Below are 17,138 nucleotides of genomic sequence, written 5' to 3'. Positions count from 1 at the left end.
ATTTGTCTGGCTGGCTGGCTGGCTTGCCCAGGGGTCCTCTGTCCCCCTAGCACGGGCATCACAGGTAAGAGCCACCATGCCCAGTTTATGTGGATTTGGAAGATCAAGCCGTGGTTCTCTTTACTCAGTGCCACTCCCCAGCCTCTGCTTTTCTTGTTCACTCAACTGTTATGAATAACTCCGTTGAGCCTTGAGCGGATCTCCACATGTGCCCCTTTTGCCTTCGCACTCCCCACCACAGACTTATCATCCTAAAATATGTAGTTTAAGTCTTCAAATGTTTCTTGAGTTCTGTAAGGTAGCAGAGTGCTGAATGAAACACAAAGTTGGAGAGAAAATAGTTAGTGCAGTGAGAGCCAGCCTGGACTATTTGGTGTGTTCTGAGCCAGTGAAAGACCGTCTGAAAAAGAAGGTGGATGGTGCTTCGGGGATGGCACTGTGGTTGTCCTCTTGCCTGCACACATGTGTGTCCGCGGACACACACACACACACACACACACCCGTAAGTAAATGAAACCAGACCTGGCTTCACTTAGTATTTTACTTCAGGTGATTTTGAACCAAGTTTACATTTTCAATCAGAACGAGAAAACGAGAGTGTCCTTTGGGACAGAAGCACTTGTTGTACCCACACCTCTTCCTCATTGCTCAGAAACCAGTCATCCCATGGCTTCTCTCTGGTTCTAGGTGCGCCACTATGAAAAGCAGCTGGATCACACCAGGGTCGCCTGTGAAAAGGAGCAGGTGGCCATGAAGCAAAAGTATGAGCAGGGAATGCGCACCTTGGAGAAGCAAATCAGTGAGCTTCAGAGTGAGATTGCAGACCTTCAGGGGCAGGCAGCGGTGCTGAAGGAGGCCCACCACAAGGCCAGCTGCAGGCACGAGGAGGAAAAGAAACAGCTGCAAATGGTGTTTGATGAGGAAAAGATTCAGCTTCAGGAGGAGCTGCGGCTGGAGCATGAGCAGGAGCTCAAGGCCAGGCTGCAGCAGGCAGAGGAAAGCTTTCGTCAGGAGAGAGAGGGACTCGCTCAGGCTGCCGCCTGGACTGAAGAGAAGGCGAGGAGCTTGACTCGGGACCTGGAGCAGTCTCACCAGGAGCAGCTACTGAGCCTGATGGAGAAGCATGCTCTAGAGAAAGAAGAGCTGAAAAAAGAGCTCTCGGAATATCACCAACGGGAACTCCAGGAGGGACGGTAAGAGTGAGGGGAACGTGAACAACAGGACACTGCTTCTCAGAGATTCTGTCAGTCAGGGAGGACCAGAAAATGAGGAGTGGGGGCGGGGAGCAGAGTGGCCCTTGGATTAGAGTAGGTTCTTTAAAAATTAAGCCAACCAGTTTTGTCTTGCTCACCAGGAAGTCTCCCTTGGTCATTGGAACTGTTCTGGTATGCACGTGTGTGCGTGTGCGTGTGTGTGTGCGTGTGTGTGTGCGTGTGTGTGTGCGTGTGTGTAGGGGAGGATGGGCTTTGGAGGAACTGTGCCTGTGTGACACTGGCTTCCTGTGCTCAGATGAGGGCTAGTCCTTCCCACTTCAGTGCTGTTGCTTTCTGAGAAAACCTATTCATAACTTGGATTCTGGATATACTCCTATTTCCTCCCTCTTAGGAAATGGCATGTCGTGTTTACTGTCCTTGTGTAAAATCCCAGGTATAACTGAGCGATTTCTCCAATCCTACCCTATTCAGTATACATCTCTTTTATTAAGCAAAAAAAAACAAAACAAAACAAAGCAAAAAAAAAACAACAGAAAAGTTATTAATATACCTGATTCATGCAACTGAAATCCTAGTGCTTGCTTCGTTCAAATGAAAAAATATTTCCCAGATGAGGAGTGAGGTCACTATGCCTTTGGTCGTTTAGTGTGAAATGCCAGCATAAGGCACCCGTTAAACCACACACGTGCATTCAGGAAGCATATTAAAGGATTTGGTTTCGTAAGCTCCCCCTGCTTCGGAGAAAGATAAGTTTCCTGGATTTGTGGTCTCTGGAAGACAGACCTCTCCCCGTACACATGACAGGTATAGGAATCAGCACCGTAGAACGCAGTTCCATTGTTTACCCGGCAGGCAGCCTTCGTGTTGTATGGGAAGATGTTGGGTTTGCTTCCGGAGTTGACAGCAGTTTCAGTAATGCTGTATGTTGACCACATTTAGGGAAGAAATGGAAACAGAGTGTAATAGAAGAGTCTCTCAGATAGAAGCCCAGTTTCAGGCTGACTGTGAGAAAGTCACTGAGCGCTGTGAACAAACGCTGCAAAGCCTTGAGGGTCGCTACCGCCAAGAGCTGAAGGACCTCCTGGACCAGCACCTGGAGGAGAGATCTCAGTGGGAGTTCGAAAAGGATGAGCTCACTCAAGAGTGCACGGAAGCCCAGGAACAGCTGGAGGAGGTGCTCCAAAGGGAGAAGGCGACCGCTCTGGCCAGGAGCCAGGAACAGGAGACGCTGGAGAAGACGCACAAGGAGCGTTTGGCTATCCTGAGCATGGAAAGAGAGCAGCTGTTGCAAGACCTGAAAGACCTACAGAACACATCTGAGCGCCAGCACAGCCTCCTGTCTGACCAGATGCTTGAGTTGAAGAGAAGTCAGGAGAGAGAGCTGAGGGAGCGAGAGCACGTGCTGTGCCAGACCGGGGTCTCTGAGCAGCTAGGCAGCCAGCAGCTGGCAAGACTACAGGTAGAGCATGAGCAAGAGAGGCGAGAAATGGCAGGCAAGATTGCCGCCCTGGAGAGCGCCCACAGGGTGAGCTGTGAGAGAGCGGATCAAGAGAAGGCAGAGATGAGCGCTGAAATCCGCAGGCTTCAGAGTACAGTTAAGGACCTACAGCAGGCAACATCTCTCTCGGTGCTTCAGGGTGGCTGCCGGGCAACGGCGGGGGAGGAGGCAGAAGGAAACGGAGCCCTGTCCCTGCTTCAGCAAGGGGAGCAGCTGTTGGAAGAAAATGGAGACGTCCTCATCAGCCTGCAGAAAGCTCACGAGCGCGCAGTGAAGGAAAATGCAAAAATGGCCACTGAAATTTCTAGATTGCAACAGAGGCTGAAAAAGTTAGAGCCGGGGTCAGCGATCTCCTCTTGTTTGGAGGAGCAGATGACTGAGATTTCTGGAAGTTCCAGGGAACATGCAGAACCCGTAATGAAACAAGGTACAGCCACTAAGCACTTCCTAAGTGACCCAGGAGACCACGAGGCCCAGGGCCTGGGGAGTACAGGGACGAGCTCTGTTCAGAGGCAGGAGTGCAGAACGGAGGAGTCGGAAGCTTCCCTGGAGTGCTTTTCTGAGCTTGAAAACAGTGAAGACACCAGGACAGAGTCCTGGGACCTGAAGAGTCAGATCATCCAGCTTCAGGAGCAACTAACAGTCTTGCGTGCAGACTGCGATCGGGCTTCTGAGAGGAAGCGGGACCTGCTTTTTGATATCTCTGTGCTGAAAAAGAAACTAAAGATGTTGGAGAGGCTCCCCGAGGCGTCTTCCAAGTATAAGGTGTTGTATGAGGATGCGGCTAGAGAAAACGCCTGCCTCCAGGAGGAGTTGAGGCTCATGGAGATGCGCTACGCGGACTCGCTGGACAGCAACAAAGAGCTCACCGCTGAGGTCTACAGGTTGCAGGATGAGGTGAAGAAAATGGAGGAGGTGACGGGGACATTCCTCAGCCTGGAGAACAGCTACGATGAGGTCAAACTGGAGAATGAGAAGCTCAGTGCTCTGGTGTTGAGACTTCAAGGGAAGATGGAGGAGGTGCTGGAAAGGGCTGCCCTGCAGGGTGACAGCTACTCCCTGTGGGAAGGTCCTTCAGAGAATCTGGAGGTCACCTCTGATGAAAAGATGCTTGAACTCCATCAGACCGAAGAAGAGTGTACACCCGAGGTCATGAGCAGGCACCATATCATAGAAGAGTGTAGACAGGAAACCCGGTGCTGTGAACAGGGAAGCACGCAGCTCCTGGCTGGCATAAAAGCACACGAAATCGCCTGGTTCCGCAGAAAAATTGAGACGCATCAAGAAAAGCCTAGCGTGCAGAACCGAGTTATCCTGGAGGAGAGTGCTGCTCTCCTGGGCCTTCAGGGCACACATCTTCAGCACGAGGCCACAATCGCAGAGTTAGAACTGGAGAAGCAAAAGCTACAGGAGCTGACTAGAAATTTGAGGGAGCGAGTCACTACCTTAGCTAAGCAAAAAGACGCACCTTCTCAAGGAGAGGAGGAGGAAGAGCTGAAGGCCGTGATGCACGACTTGCAGATCACGTGCGGTGAGATGCAGAGGAAGGTTGAACTTCTGAGGTAATGTATGTGCCTTCTAGACCTCGTGGAGGCCTGCAGAGCGTCTGGTCACGTCTAACTGCTGCTGCTTGCCGTGCCTAGAGACACTAACCTATTAGTCTTGAGAAGAGCTGTGTTCTAGCCGCCTTCCGCTTCTGTGTGTATTAACAACTAGAGTAACCTTGTCTAGGAGGCATCCCCTTCCTCATAGCAAGTCAGTGTCGTCCATACGGATCGCGGAAGCACAAAATGGCGAATGTCTGCTGTTTAACCACTTGTACCGTCGGTGTCGTTCTTAGCCCTCTTCTAGCTCTGACATCCTGTGGATGTCAGATACCCTTTCACCCAGTGTTAATTGCTGTCCTCCTTTCAATGAAGCATGTTATATGGAATGAATGCCTCTTACGTAGTATTAACTCCCTTGGTAGATAACAATGCTCTTCCTATACTAATAGAGGAAACTTATTGAATGGATTTATACTTTCTCCTTCCATATTTGAAGTATATGCCAGTGTCCTAGAAACAGTACATTTTTATGGTAGATTTTATCAGGGAGTTACCAATTGTAATAAATAGGAGTTGTAATAAATGTGCTCAAGGGATGAAGACAAAGTTAACTACTTTAAAAAACTACCAACCGGCCGTTGTGACACACGACTGCATTTCAGTCTTTTTTATCAAAGTTGGGTTTTTCTTTAATTTGCAAAATGTTACATTGTGTCTGAAGTGTCTTAGTGTGGTATAAAAGCAAAAGAATTCGCTTGTGAATGTTGAGTTTCCTCTTCCTCAGATTTCTTTTACTGGAACCTCAGAATAGAGTGAGAAGAATAAACTGAGAATTTTGGTGTGCCCTTGTTTTATGTAGTACGTTTTCCCTGGGGGCCTAATCTAAAAGCTCAAACAGCTAAGAAATGTGGCTTTTGTCTGTTCAGAGCAGGGAGGGCTGAGACTGAGGTAAATGAAGCCAGTTGTTCAAAGCAGCCTGCCTGCCATTGAGAAGTCAACACCCAGCGTTGGCTTTGAGTTTTGATCCCTGTCTCCACACTCAAGGGTTTCTGGCCACACCTCCATGATGTCTTTTAGCAAGATTCTTATTTTCCAAAAGTTAGTGACTCAATATGTTACAGCTTGATTTCCAAGTACCAAGAGACTACTAATTTAAACTTCTACTTTAACTGGCATGAAATTCTTTCTATATTGGAAGTTACTAGAAAATATTTCCCAAAGATGCCAGATGACTGCCATGCGGTAACTTTTTTTTTTTTAATCTCTACACTTCAGATATGAATCTGAAAAGCTTCAAGAGGAAAATTCTATTTTGAGAAATGAAATTACTACTTTAAATGAGGAAGATAGCATCTCTAACCTGAAATTGGAGGAGTTAAATGGGTCTCAGGAAGAATTGTGGTAAGACATACTTTAGTTAAACTTTACAAGGACCAGGAACTATTTAACTTTCGAGTTTGAAAGCTTCGCTCCTGACTCATGTCTTCGTTGATCCTTTAGGCAGAAAATAGAAACCATAGAGCAGGAAAAGGCTTCCATTCAGAAGATGGTTGAAAAACTAAAGAAACAGGTAAGAAATGCTTAACATTCCCAGCAGATCTGCAGAGCATTTCTTAGACGTGCAGCTCGTTCAGACGGCTTATGCCATTCAGTGCTCGTTTTGTATGATCTTACGGCATATACTCAAGTATGGGGAGACTATTTAAGAACATATCTGAATAGTCACGAGACAAGGGCACACTTGGGAAGGAAATAGTCTTAGTATCTGAAATAGCCAAGGCAGCATCCAAAATATATCTTGTACTATTTCAAATAAGGGGCGGGACTCGGTTGGAAAATTGGCAACAGCTAGGGAGGGTCCGATGATCACAGATAGACCTGATAGAACCAAAAGGCTAGCCCCACAGTGCTAGGGAAACTTAAACAGGCTAGTTCTTCACCTACTAAACAGAAGTTAAACATTGATATTATAATAGTAAATAAATAAATATGCATAAGTAAAGAAGTAAGTCTACGCTGTGGAGAGTAAACTGACAGCATCAGTGGGGAGACTTTTAGGGGAGTTCCTGCCATTGCATTCATGTGTATATACTTCTTTTCTAACTCAACAAGGCCACGCTAAACTAAGGAACAAACAGAAACAAATGAACCCAGAATTGCTACCATTTTGTTGCTTAATAACGAAACGATAAGACAAATGTATATCTCTGCGCAGGAATGGAAACGGCAGTCTGGGGAGTCTTTTCACATAAAACGTCCTGCATTCGCTAAGATCTGGAACATATGGTGACATCTAGGCACACTAACTTGGAAAGATGGCTTCCATGCGAGATCAGAAGTGGGAAGAGCAAGCTGTTAGAACATGCAATGATCCTTTTTATCTTTATCTCTTGGCTAAAAGAAAGATGGTAGTGTATATGCATAGAAAATGATCTAGTGGTATGCAAATTCAACAATAAGGGACCAGGCACCCTGTGACCTGAGATTAACCTGCGTCTAACTTTTATATACAGCCAAGTTGGTAGAATTTATAATAAGGAGCATATATTATTTTTTTATCATGTGTGGTTAAGAGAGAGTGTGCGCAAAGGAAAATTAAATTTATTACAAAAAAGACATAGAGCAGACACTTCCTCCCCAGCAGTGGTTCTCAACCTGTGGGTTGTGACCCCTTTCGAGTTGAATGGGTGTTTTTCACGGGTCACCTAGACCAATGTAAAATACAGATATTTACATTATGATTTATAACGGTAGCAAAATTACAGTTATGAAGTAGCCACAAACATGATAGCAATAATGGTTGGGGGTCAGCACAGCATGAGAACCTGTATTGAAGGGTCGCAGCTTGAGGAAGGTTGAGAACCATTGCTCCACAGGCAGAGTGACCAGGGCTAGAAGCAAGGCTGCCCTGTGGCAGAGTAGACTCTTACAGAGATTTCTTTAAACTACATCGAGAGAGGAGAAAAGTCTCTAAATCTTTTTTTTTTATGTTGTTGTTGTTGTTGTTAGCAAAAGTATGGCAGCAGTATTCTTTAAAACTTATTTCAATTTTAATTAGGTTTCAGATTTAAAACTCAAAAACCAACAGTTGGATTCAGAAAATAAAGAACTCAGCCAAAAGAACTCCCAAAACAAGGAAGAACTGAAAACCCTTAATCAACGTCTGGCAGAAATGCTGTGCCAGAAGGAGGACCCAGGAACTTGCACCTCTGAGAAATGGGAGCAAGAAAATGAGAGCCTCAAAGAAGAACTGGATCGCTACAAAGTTCAGGTCAGCCATTGTCATCAAATGCATGTCTGAGTGCTCTGTCCGAATGCATGTACATCCGTGTGCCACAAGAGGGCGCCAGGTCCCATTGCAGGTGGTTGTGAGCTGCCCTGTGTTTGCTGGGGACTGAGGTCAGGCCCTCTAGAAGAGCGGTCACTGCTCTTAACCACTGAGCCATCTCTCTAGCCTCAGATTTTTCATTCTAAATCCAAAGAAATTAAAAAAAAAAAAACTGTACACCTCAGACCTTAATGATTAAATCATTATTGTCCTGACACATTAATATCTACTCCAGATATATCTAATGTAGGAGGGGGGTAGAACGATCTCCCACAACAGATGGGATGAGCTCAGTGAAGCAGCTGTGAACCAATTCATCTCGGCTGTGAAAAAAAGAAATCTTTTTTTTTAAGAAGGAGAATTACACTAGTGCCAGACATGCACAGATTTCTTATTTGTTTGGTGCTGCTGTTGATGTCTCTTAAAGAATCCAGGTAACAAATATTTACTTAGCGTTTACATTGTACTGCTGGAGCGGCGTTAAAGTCTCTAAGTGAACGCAGGTAGGTTCTGTGCAAGACAGAACTAATAGAAAGGCTCTTGAGCACGTGAGGGCTTGGATACCCTGTGGGGAGTGGGGGAGAGGAGTACTAATCCCTTATAACCATCAAGAGTGTGTGTGATCAGAGTGTTTTCTCAACCCGCTGGGGTCGAGATGGAGGTTTTGCTTTTGTTTTTTAAAGTACCTGGACTAATCGGGAATAGATAATTGGGACTAGATTCAGATTTCGTAAAGTGAAAGCACGACACTACATGTCAGAAATAAAACAGTTCAGGTACCAGAAAAACACATGGGGTGAAGTTGTGTTCAACCACAGAGAAAGAGATCTGTCTCTCTCGGTTAAAAAGGAAAAAAAAAAACCTGAAATGAAGGGACAGGGCTGGAGAGACTGGAGGGACGGCTGGTGGTTAGGAGCACTAATGCTCACGCACAAGGTCCTTGTTTGTTTCCCAGAGCACACATGACAACTCACAACTCCATATCCAGTGGATCTCATGGCTCTTCTGCGAGGGCTCCTGCACACATATATGCACATATATGCACATACACACACACACAAGATCAATGAATGTGAAAAAAATTAAAGAGTAGAAGAAAATTTAGAGACATGAGAAAAAAAAAAAAACAGGAACAAAAGTTTTTTGAAAAAGATTAAAATGACCCTCAAAGCTCTGAACGGATGCTCCAAATCAATCATAATTAGAGAAATGTAAAATACACAGTTCTGGCATGTAATTCCTCACTTGAAAGATTGGTGTCTGTTCAAAAATACCCAGCAGCATGTTCTCCTGGCAAGGCTGTGTTGGCAGACGTCCTCGAACATGGCGGCACTGTGCACTGTACCGTCCGTGCGGAGGTATTTTGGCACTACCCGCCATCATCCCATGTGCCTTCACCTTTTGCCCCACAGTCTCACTCCTAGGAATTTAGCAACCTCGAGAAGTCATACACATGAGGCTGTTCGCTCCAGCTTTGTTTGTATGTGCAAAGTTGCTGGAACAATCTCGATGCTCACACGTGAAAGCGTGATTGATATAAGACCAGTGGTATAGCCATACGATGCATAGTCTTACAGGGCTGTTCAAAAGGGATGCACGTAAGAGGAATGAGAACACGCAGTGTGAAGTGATTTCCAGGACATGGTGTCAGCTCGTCCATGGGAGCCACAAAGTGTATCCACAGGATGCTTCCATACTGAGAGACATAGTGAGAGGCGTTAGAAGGGAAACACGTGCTCTGCCCATTTGTGTTAAGGAACTATGAGGGAGATAAACCATACAGCAGAGAAGTTAGGAGGGAGAGGCACGGGCAGGGAGATAGGAAGGTATAGAAGGGCTGAGGAGGGGAGTCGGGCTCTGCCGACTTTGTCTTTCTACAAAGCTCTGACTCTTATGTGCTTCGCGTGCGTTTGGTTTGGTTTTTCTCCAGTTCTGGTCATTTAACCAGAGCTTTGCAACTGCTCTGCCACTGAGCTACCTCCCAGCCATGTTGCTCACAAGCTTTACAGACCTCAGATGATCAAAATCAGCCATGATGGGTGCAGGAATACAAAAAGAGAACACAAACACCAACGGATGGTACCGGCACTGTGTGCAGTATGACCGCAGCAGGGGCACAAAGAATGAGCTGTCCACAAACGCTTTAATAGTCTACCCAGAAACTGTGACCGCCCTAGGCATACAAGGTGGTTTTGTGTCTGCTAGAGGTGTATGAGTAACCGCATAGAGCGTGGACCAAGGTTGTGCTTCTCACTGTTGGAGAAGAGACTTGCAGTGTCAGAGTGTGGAGGGCCAAGGTGAACCCTCTGATAGTGTCAGGATCTGAGACATCGGTCTCAGAGAACTAGAGAAACGCATGGATGTGGTTTTTTTTTTTTTTTTTTTTTTGGTTCTTTTTTTCGGAGCTGGGGACCGAACCCAGGGCTTTGCGCTTCCTAGGTAAGCGCTCTACCACTGAGCTAAATCCCCAGCCCCATGGATGTGTTTTTGTATGGGGTAACCAGGTCTTGATTTCTGACTGTCATCCTCCTATGATAGCACCTTGGGAAATCTTACTGATTCCAAGGTTAAAACAGAAAAGATTTGAGTCAGACCTGAAATGTCTCATGGTGCCAGAGAGAAAAAGGTGCTAAAAAGATAAATAAGTAAAAAATTGAAAATAAGACGAATTCCAAAGACCCAGACTCCCACCTAAAGGAACTCCTACTAACATAGCCTCAAGCAGTTTGATCGGGGAAATATAGTATAAAATGAAATAATTATAATAGCTGTCTGAGTGCATATTAGCATCGATCGATTGACTGAATAAACAATTAGGGCAGAAGCAACTGCTCTTTCTTGGAGAAATCTAACAAAAGCAGAAATGAGGAAAGAAAACAGAAAGTCATCCTCAGGAAAACCCCAAGTGATAGATATTGCAGCCACAGTGCACTGGTGGGCACAGGAATGAATAGGCAGAAATTCAAAGAATGAATTTGCACAATCAAAGGGGGCCTCTCCCAGAAGAAGGTAACTTTACAGTAGAGGAACGGCTGAAGGCACGGGTCAGGCCGAAGACCCATGCTGTACATGGAGAGTCTTCGGAGATAATTTGGTTAGTTCTAGAAAGATAAATGCTGTCAAAGCAATGCCATTAGGCTGTGCTCTCACTGGTCCCTCACGATTGTCTTCCTTGGGCCCAGTGAAGCTTCCCTGGCCAATGACTGTGTCTGATATGTGTCTGATACCTTTCTTAGACGTCCACTTTGGTGTCTTCTCTGGAGGCCGAGCTTTCTGAAGTTAAACTGCAGACTCACATTGTGGAGCAAGAAAACCTCCTCCTCAAGGATGAACTGGAGAGATTGAAGCAAGTAAGTCTGTGCTGCGGGAGTGGAGTGAGGGGCAGCACCACTTGATGCCGGGTCTCCAGCCACCAAATCCCCTTTCCACCGTGGCTGCCCCACCAGCTTATTGCTTCAGGCTGATGACTTGAGTCCTGAGTGTGTTTAATTCCCTAGTGAAACAGTTTATTTTTAAGGTAGACTCTAACATTCTGTTACTGTGAATCCTAACCATTTCAGTTTCAAATGTTTGCTGTTCTACTGTCTCCGGGCGAAAAAGTAACATTAGTTTGTCTGATAAGAGGGCGAGTTTCTGCCTCATGAATTCCAGAACTGTTCTCTGATTTCTGGGGACCCAAATGAAGTTGGTTCCACTTGTATCTTTTCCTTGTGGTAGACGTGCGGCGCCTCGTAGGAGAACACCCTCTCCAGCATCCTCAGATCACACTCTCTCGCATTTACAAGCTTAACTGGCAGAGCTCAGTATGGGTATGAGGTTGCCTGCTTGTGTTCCCAGCACTCAGGAAACTGAGGCAGGAGGATTGCGAATTCAAGATCAGTAAAGGCTACATAGTGAGGCCCTGTCTCAAAAAAAAAGAGAAAATTAGTTTGGTTTTTAGAAGGCTATTTCAGAGTTTCAAACAAAGACTTAATTTTAAATATAAAAGAGGGTATACCTCAAGAAAACTATGGATAGGATATTTTCCAATATTCTTTATTTTTATTATGAATAACAAGGGTTTTTTTTTTTGTACCTTCTGTTGCATATTAGAATTTAGTTTTCATGGTAGAATCTCGTTGTTCCATTTGCCCACCCTCAGATTACTTTCGTATTTGTGCCATCACATTATAAAATGTTCTTCCTGTATCCGTTCAGCAGTTAGAGTTTCTATGCCAGGCACTGTAGGGCACAGTGAATCTTTTCTGTCACAAGTAGAAACTCCATTTGTTCCATATGAGCATCTGGGAAGCTAAGGTTCACAGTCTTTCTGTGAGGTGAGAGTATCTTGGGGCCATTGTTAATAATTGATTATAAATATAGCATTGTTATAATTAACTCCAGTGCCCCATGTCCCCTGTGGCTTTGAAGGCATTGCTTCCTCACCCTTTCAGCGATAACATCCAATCCATGTGCACACTGTGGTGTCGCTCAGCTACAGAGCACAAGAAAAAGACACATCCGGAAGAAAAGCAACTGAGGAGGACATCACTTGGCACATTTTATTACACATTCTTTCCAAGCCATTAGTGTGAATAGATGAAATAACCATGAGTCCCTATGTGCACATGGTAGGAAGTCCTTCCGTCGTGAGGACTTTTGAGGAAGGTTCTGTTAGGTGCCAGCCCATCCTGGCCGCCTTGCAGCTCAGACCCAGAAAGCATGTGTCACTCTGTATGATGTGACTTCGAGCTCTGGACACACTGTATCTATATCTACAAATCTATATCTATATCTATCTGATATAGATATATTACATATCACACCAAAAGAAGCGTAAATAGCATCCGCAGAAAGTCCCCTGATAAATACCCAAGTGGTGTCAAGCATTACGAGCGTTAGAGAGTTAAAGAGGCCAGGCACTGAGGGAAAGGAGATGGCCCCATGTAATATTAATGTGCAGATGCTTCAAGGGCGTTTTCCAATATCCTTCTAACTTGTTCAGGCTTATGAGGTATGTTGGATTTGCTATCAGTTGAAAACAAGCTCCAGCCTGTAAAATCTATTTTGTCATAGCTAATTCCAGTGTTATGTGGGAGGCCTTCAGACAGGAAGATGGCTGTACCGTAATGGTAACAGGGTTGAACCCATGAAAGGCAAGCAGGAATGCTCTTAGTAAAACTGTATAAAGTGCAGGAGGATTAACGGCATGGGAAACAACTGGCTCCTAGGAGTGGCTTCCAGCTAGGTCAGAGTGAGCATTGCTCCCCAACACCCGGGCATTTTTGGTTTTCACAAGTTGGGGGAATAGTATTACTGAGTGTCAAGGATAAAGCCAGAGATGCTGTGAAACATCCTGCTGTGTCCAGAAAAGCCTCTGCAACAAAGTATCCAGCATGAAGCTGATACCAGCGTGGATGCAGAAAAGAACAGAAGCAGCCTGGTTTGCCTCAGCTGTGAGTGGAGAGAAGGAAGTGGAGAGAAAGAAGCCAACATGTCCACTCCAACTGGAAGTCCATTAGGTTTCTTCCCAGGGGAAGGGCACAGCCTTCACTTGCCCGCATGCTAATACTTGAAAGTGAGAAATACCAATCCCCTAGTTTGTTTTTGTTTTTGAAACAAGATCTTGATGTGTAGCCTAGGCTAGCCTCAAAGGTCCAATCTTCCTGCCTCAGCCTCCTGAGTGCTAAGACTATAGACGTGTACAACAATGACATGTAACTTTTTTCTTTTCTCTTTAGAGCCAGGGCATTATAAAGCCCTGGTTTAACTAGAAACAATGTATGTAGTCAGGGCTGGCCTTGAGCTACTGATATTCTAAATCAGGGATTCTCAACCTTCCCAGTGCTGGGACCCTTTAATACAGTTCTTGTCGTGGTGGCCCCAACCATAAAATTATTTTTGTTGCTACTTCATAACTAGAATTTGGCTACTGCTGTGAATCATAATGTAATTATTTTTGGAGATAGAGGTTTGCCAAAGGAGTTAGGACCCACAGCTTGAGAACTGCTGCTCTAAATCCGTCTGCACCTCCCAGCTCCAGGGTTACCATGCTCAGCTCATTCTATGGTCTTGACTGACGTAGTCTGAAAAGTGCATTTTGAATACCCCTTTATTTGCATGATAACGAATGTAACCTGTGCCATGGAGAAGTTAAACTGAAGACAGGAGAGCAGTGTGTCACACAACTGGGGAAGTAAGACCGAAAGCTAGGACGATCATTTAGCGGTATCTGCCTGCTAATGTAGGTCTCATCTCAGCAGACATTTCAGTAATCAGCTAGGGGACGGTGAGAAGCCAGTTGGGAACAGTTAGTCGAAGTTAATTATAGAATTCTAGAGTTTATATGTCCTTTGAAATATGTCCAGACCGGAAGATTTCAGGGCCAAGCGAGGCCCCTGTTTACAAATACCTCCTTTTCAAGTTTATAGTATAAACATAGCTGGGAGGTGTCCCTCATTTGTTTAATCTCTTACAGCTGCACAGATGTCCTGACCTCTCTGACTTCCAGCAAAAAATGTGTAGCATTCTAAGCTACAACGAAAACCTGCTGAAGGAGAAAGAAGTTCTCAGTGAAGAATTAAAGAGCTGTGCCGATAAGGTAGCAGAAACAATGGAGTTTCCCTTCATTGTGGATGGAGTGCGTGCAGTGCCACAGCAGGCATCACGGCAGGCCTTTCCCTGTGGGCTGCGGCCCCTGGACTTCCTGTATTAGTTCAGAGTTAGAGATGGAGTTATGTGACCCTAGACTAGTGAAGTCGAGAATCTGACTTTGTCTCACTATATCATGATGCTATTCGGTAAATAATAATAATAATAATAATAATAATAATAATAATAATAATAATACACAATAGAAATATGACTCTTATCCTCTGAAATCCATCACAGCCAAACACTATTTTTTTCTATTATTTTTTCACTCACAATACAAAGATGTTGCTTTCCTTGTTCTACCTGCCTTATAGGCATTCTTTATTTTTGTGTTAAAATACAGTCTTGAGATTTCCAATTGCCTTTCAGTCTACTTCCTGCCCTCAAACTAGAATATACTGGGGGGAGTAGGGGGACATAAAAAGGAGAACTAAGCAAAGAAGAGACATGACATTAAGTAGGACAGAGCCAGGAAAGCTTCACCCCACCCCACCCCCATCCCCACTGGCCAGTTTTTGATGGTAGTTATGTACCCTCCCTTCCCCCACCCCTGCCTGGCAAATAGGAGGGTTCTCTATGGAAGAGATGATGGAAACCATAAACTGAGCCTAGATTCGCTTGCACAAATGCTCTCCTACCTTTGTGTCCTATCTGAAACAGTTGGCAGAATCAAGCCTTTTAGAGCACAGAATTGCTACAATAAAGGAGGAACGGGAGGCCTGGGAAGAGCAGAGCCAGGACCTGAAGTCCCAGCTGGCGCTTTCCCAGGAAAAGGTGTGTAGACAGTTTTTGCTCTATTCCCACAATTCGTATTTCCTAGTATTTTCACCTTCTAAAGAAAGGCCAGGTAGAGTGTTCAAGATGAGAGTGGCTCAAGTAGCCTGAGAATGATCCCATGGGACATCATTTGAGACATATTCACAGTATTGCAAAAGCTGTAAAAAACACTGTGTCTGTCCATCGAAGCCCATGAACCTGCAGCTTCCTTCTTGTGACCAGTGCTTGCTTAGTAAGGACAGGGCTTAAAGAGGCTTGGTCCTAACGTAAGACAGGACTTCTAAAGCAAGTCCATGCCTTCAAATGCTGAAAGACTGCGGTATCAACCTGCCGTTTACAAACTTAAGTTGAATTGAGATACGCTTGAGACAGCAGTAAAATAGAATCCTGCAAGTACAAACTATTTTCAACGAAGAGGTCTTTCACAAACCAACATGTCAGACTCAAATGTAGTTTCCCAAGACTCAGTGGGAGTGTGCTTGACAATGGCAGTGTGCCTTCCTCAGCTCTGTCCCCCAGCTCCTGGCAGTCTGGTGGGTGCCCATATCAGCAGTACCTGGCCCCAGACAGGCTTGTCTTTTTCCTAAGTATAACTTCCCTGTAAATATATGTAGCATCCTGAATTGCTGGGAAGAGAACAGGATGGAGCGAATTATATCTGAAGGGGCCTGGGCATTCCCTTGTTCAACTGGACACGCAAGAGGTGAGACCATGAATGCTGTGTCACCCACAAAATACAACTGTTCTCGCCATGCAGGTTCAGAATTTAGAAGATATCCTGAAGAATGTAAACCTTCAAATGGCCCAGATAGAATCAGACCTCCAAGTGACTCGACAGGAAAAGGAGGCTCTAAAGCAGGAAGTGATGTCATTACACCTACAGCTTCAGAATGCCATCGACAAGGTTATTGCTTTCTTTGTAATTATACTATGTTATTTTAGTCTATTTAGTTTTGCGCGCGTGTGTGTGTCACACACACACATCACAATGTGGTATATATATATATATATATATATATATATATATATATATATATATATATATATATATATAGTTTTTTATTTGTTTGTGTAGCCACTGCAGCACCAAACAGTAAAACATTTCTTACGCTATCCTTTGCCCCCTGCAGTTGATAACCCCAGGGATCCGCTTCTGTATTCTCTGCCACTATAGGGTCAGGGACATTTGCTTCTCAACCACATATCAATGGAATTATAATGGTACAAAAGGTTTTTTTTTTTAAAACCGAAGAAGTTAAAAGCCCATAGCTGAGCTGAGATTTATAATACCAAACAAAATCATTTTCAAACTAAACACGGCCGTGCATGGGAAACCAGCCAAGGAAAACATTAGGAGAAATTGAGCTAGGAACACCCATCTACAGTGGCAAAACAACACCAACCAGGCAAAGTGCAGAAAAGGAAACCTAGCGTAAGACAATGGCGCTGCCTTATGAGTCTCTGCTGCCAATTGGCTTGCCTCTGCACTAACGGAAAGTCTAGAGAAAGCTGCTTAAAAAAATAGCTGGCTGCCCTTCCTGGTGCTCTTAAAAACACGTCTCATTTTAAAGTTACAGAGCTGCTTGGTGTTCACACTAATCGTTGGCAGCATTCTGCATGGCCAGTAGATGTTTAATTTCATTCTGTAATAATGAAACTAGCCCACGATTCGGTTATTTTATCCCTCAGTGGATAATACTTAAAATAAGATGGGCTTTTCAATTTTAAAAATACCAAGGGCCTGACCTTTTCCTCAACCCCTTTAAACTTCCTTTTCTTTCTCATGTCTGACTTACAAGGCAGAAGGTCATCTGGCCATGCTGCTTCTTTCAATTTTCTAAAGTTATTTTTAGGATTAAAAAAAGTCACTTTGGTACCTTAAAGCGTATTCTTCAGTTCGAGCCTCCATTACAAGGACAATCAGTGCTTTGGACTCTAAAAAGGAGCAAGCACGCCTGTGTGAAAGCCGGCTAGGACTAGCCTGTGGAAGCATGCGGCTTACAGCGCCTCTGAGTTCTCCATGACTTCTGTTAATCAAGAGTGTTACCTAGGTTCAAAGAGGGCTTCCCAAGACTTTGAAACCACCAGCCTCTTGACACTTGAGTCCTTTGTAGATCATGCCAGAACCTGTCCATCAGACT

At 44.7% G+C, this 17,138-nt stretch overlaps 1 protein-coding gene across 50 annotated transcripts in view; it reads left to right on the top strand.

Annotated features, from left to right (window-relative positions):
- Positions 1–17,138, top strand: part of Nin (ninein) — a 102,172-nt gene that overhangs the window by 66,641 nt on the left and 18,393 nt on the right. For 27 of the 50 annotated variants that reach the window (XR_015621783.1, XR_015621781.1, XR_015621778.1 and 24 more), the window contains 8 exon segments: positions 688–1,193; positions 5,535–5,660; positions 5,760–5,829; positions 7,318–7,530; positions 10,824–10,937; positions 14,045–14,167; positions 14,881–14,994; positions 15,755–15,901. Coding sequence is in view for 21 of the 50 variants with exons in the window: in XM_087552710.1 (XP_087408836.1) it covers positions 688–1,193; positions 5,535–5,660; positions 5,760–5,829; positions 7,318–7,530; positions 10,824–10,937; positions 14,045–14,167; positions 14,881–14,994; positions 15,755–15,901 (1,413 nt within the window). In the remaining 29 variants the exon portion in view is untranslated. 50 annotated transcript variants of the gene reach the window in all.

This window comes from Rattus norvegicus, chromosome 6 (assembly GCF_021556685.1).
Source record: "Rattus norvegicus strain SHRSP/BbbUtx chromosome 6, alternate assembly SHRSP_T2T, whole genome shotgun sequence".
NCBI lineage: Eukaryota > Metazoa > Chordata > Mammalia > Rodentia > Muridae > Rattus > Rattus norvegicus.
The sequence above is the reverse complement of the archived record's forward strand: the minus strand, read 5'-3'. Positions and strand labels throughout refer to the sequence as shown.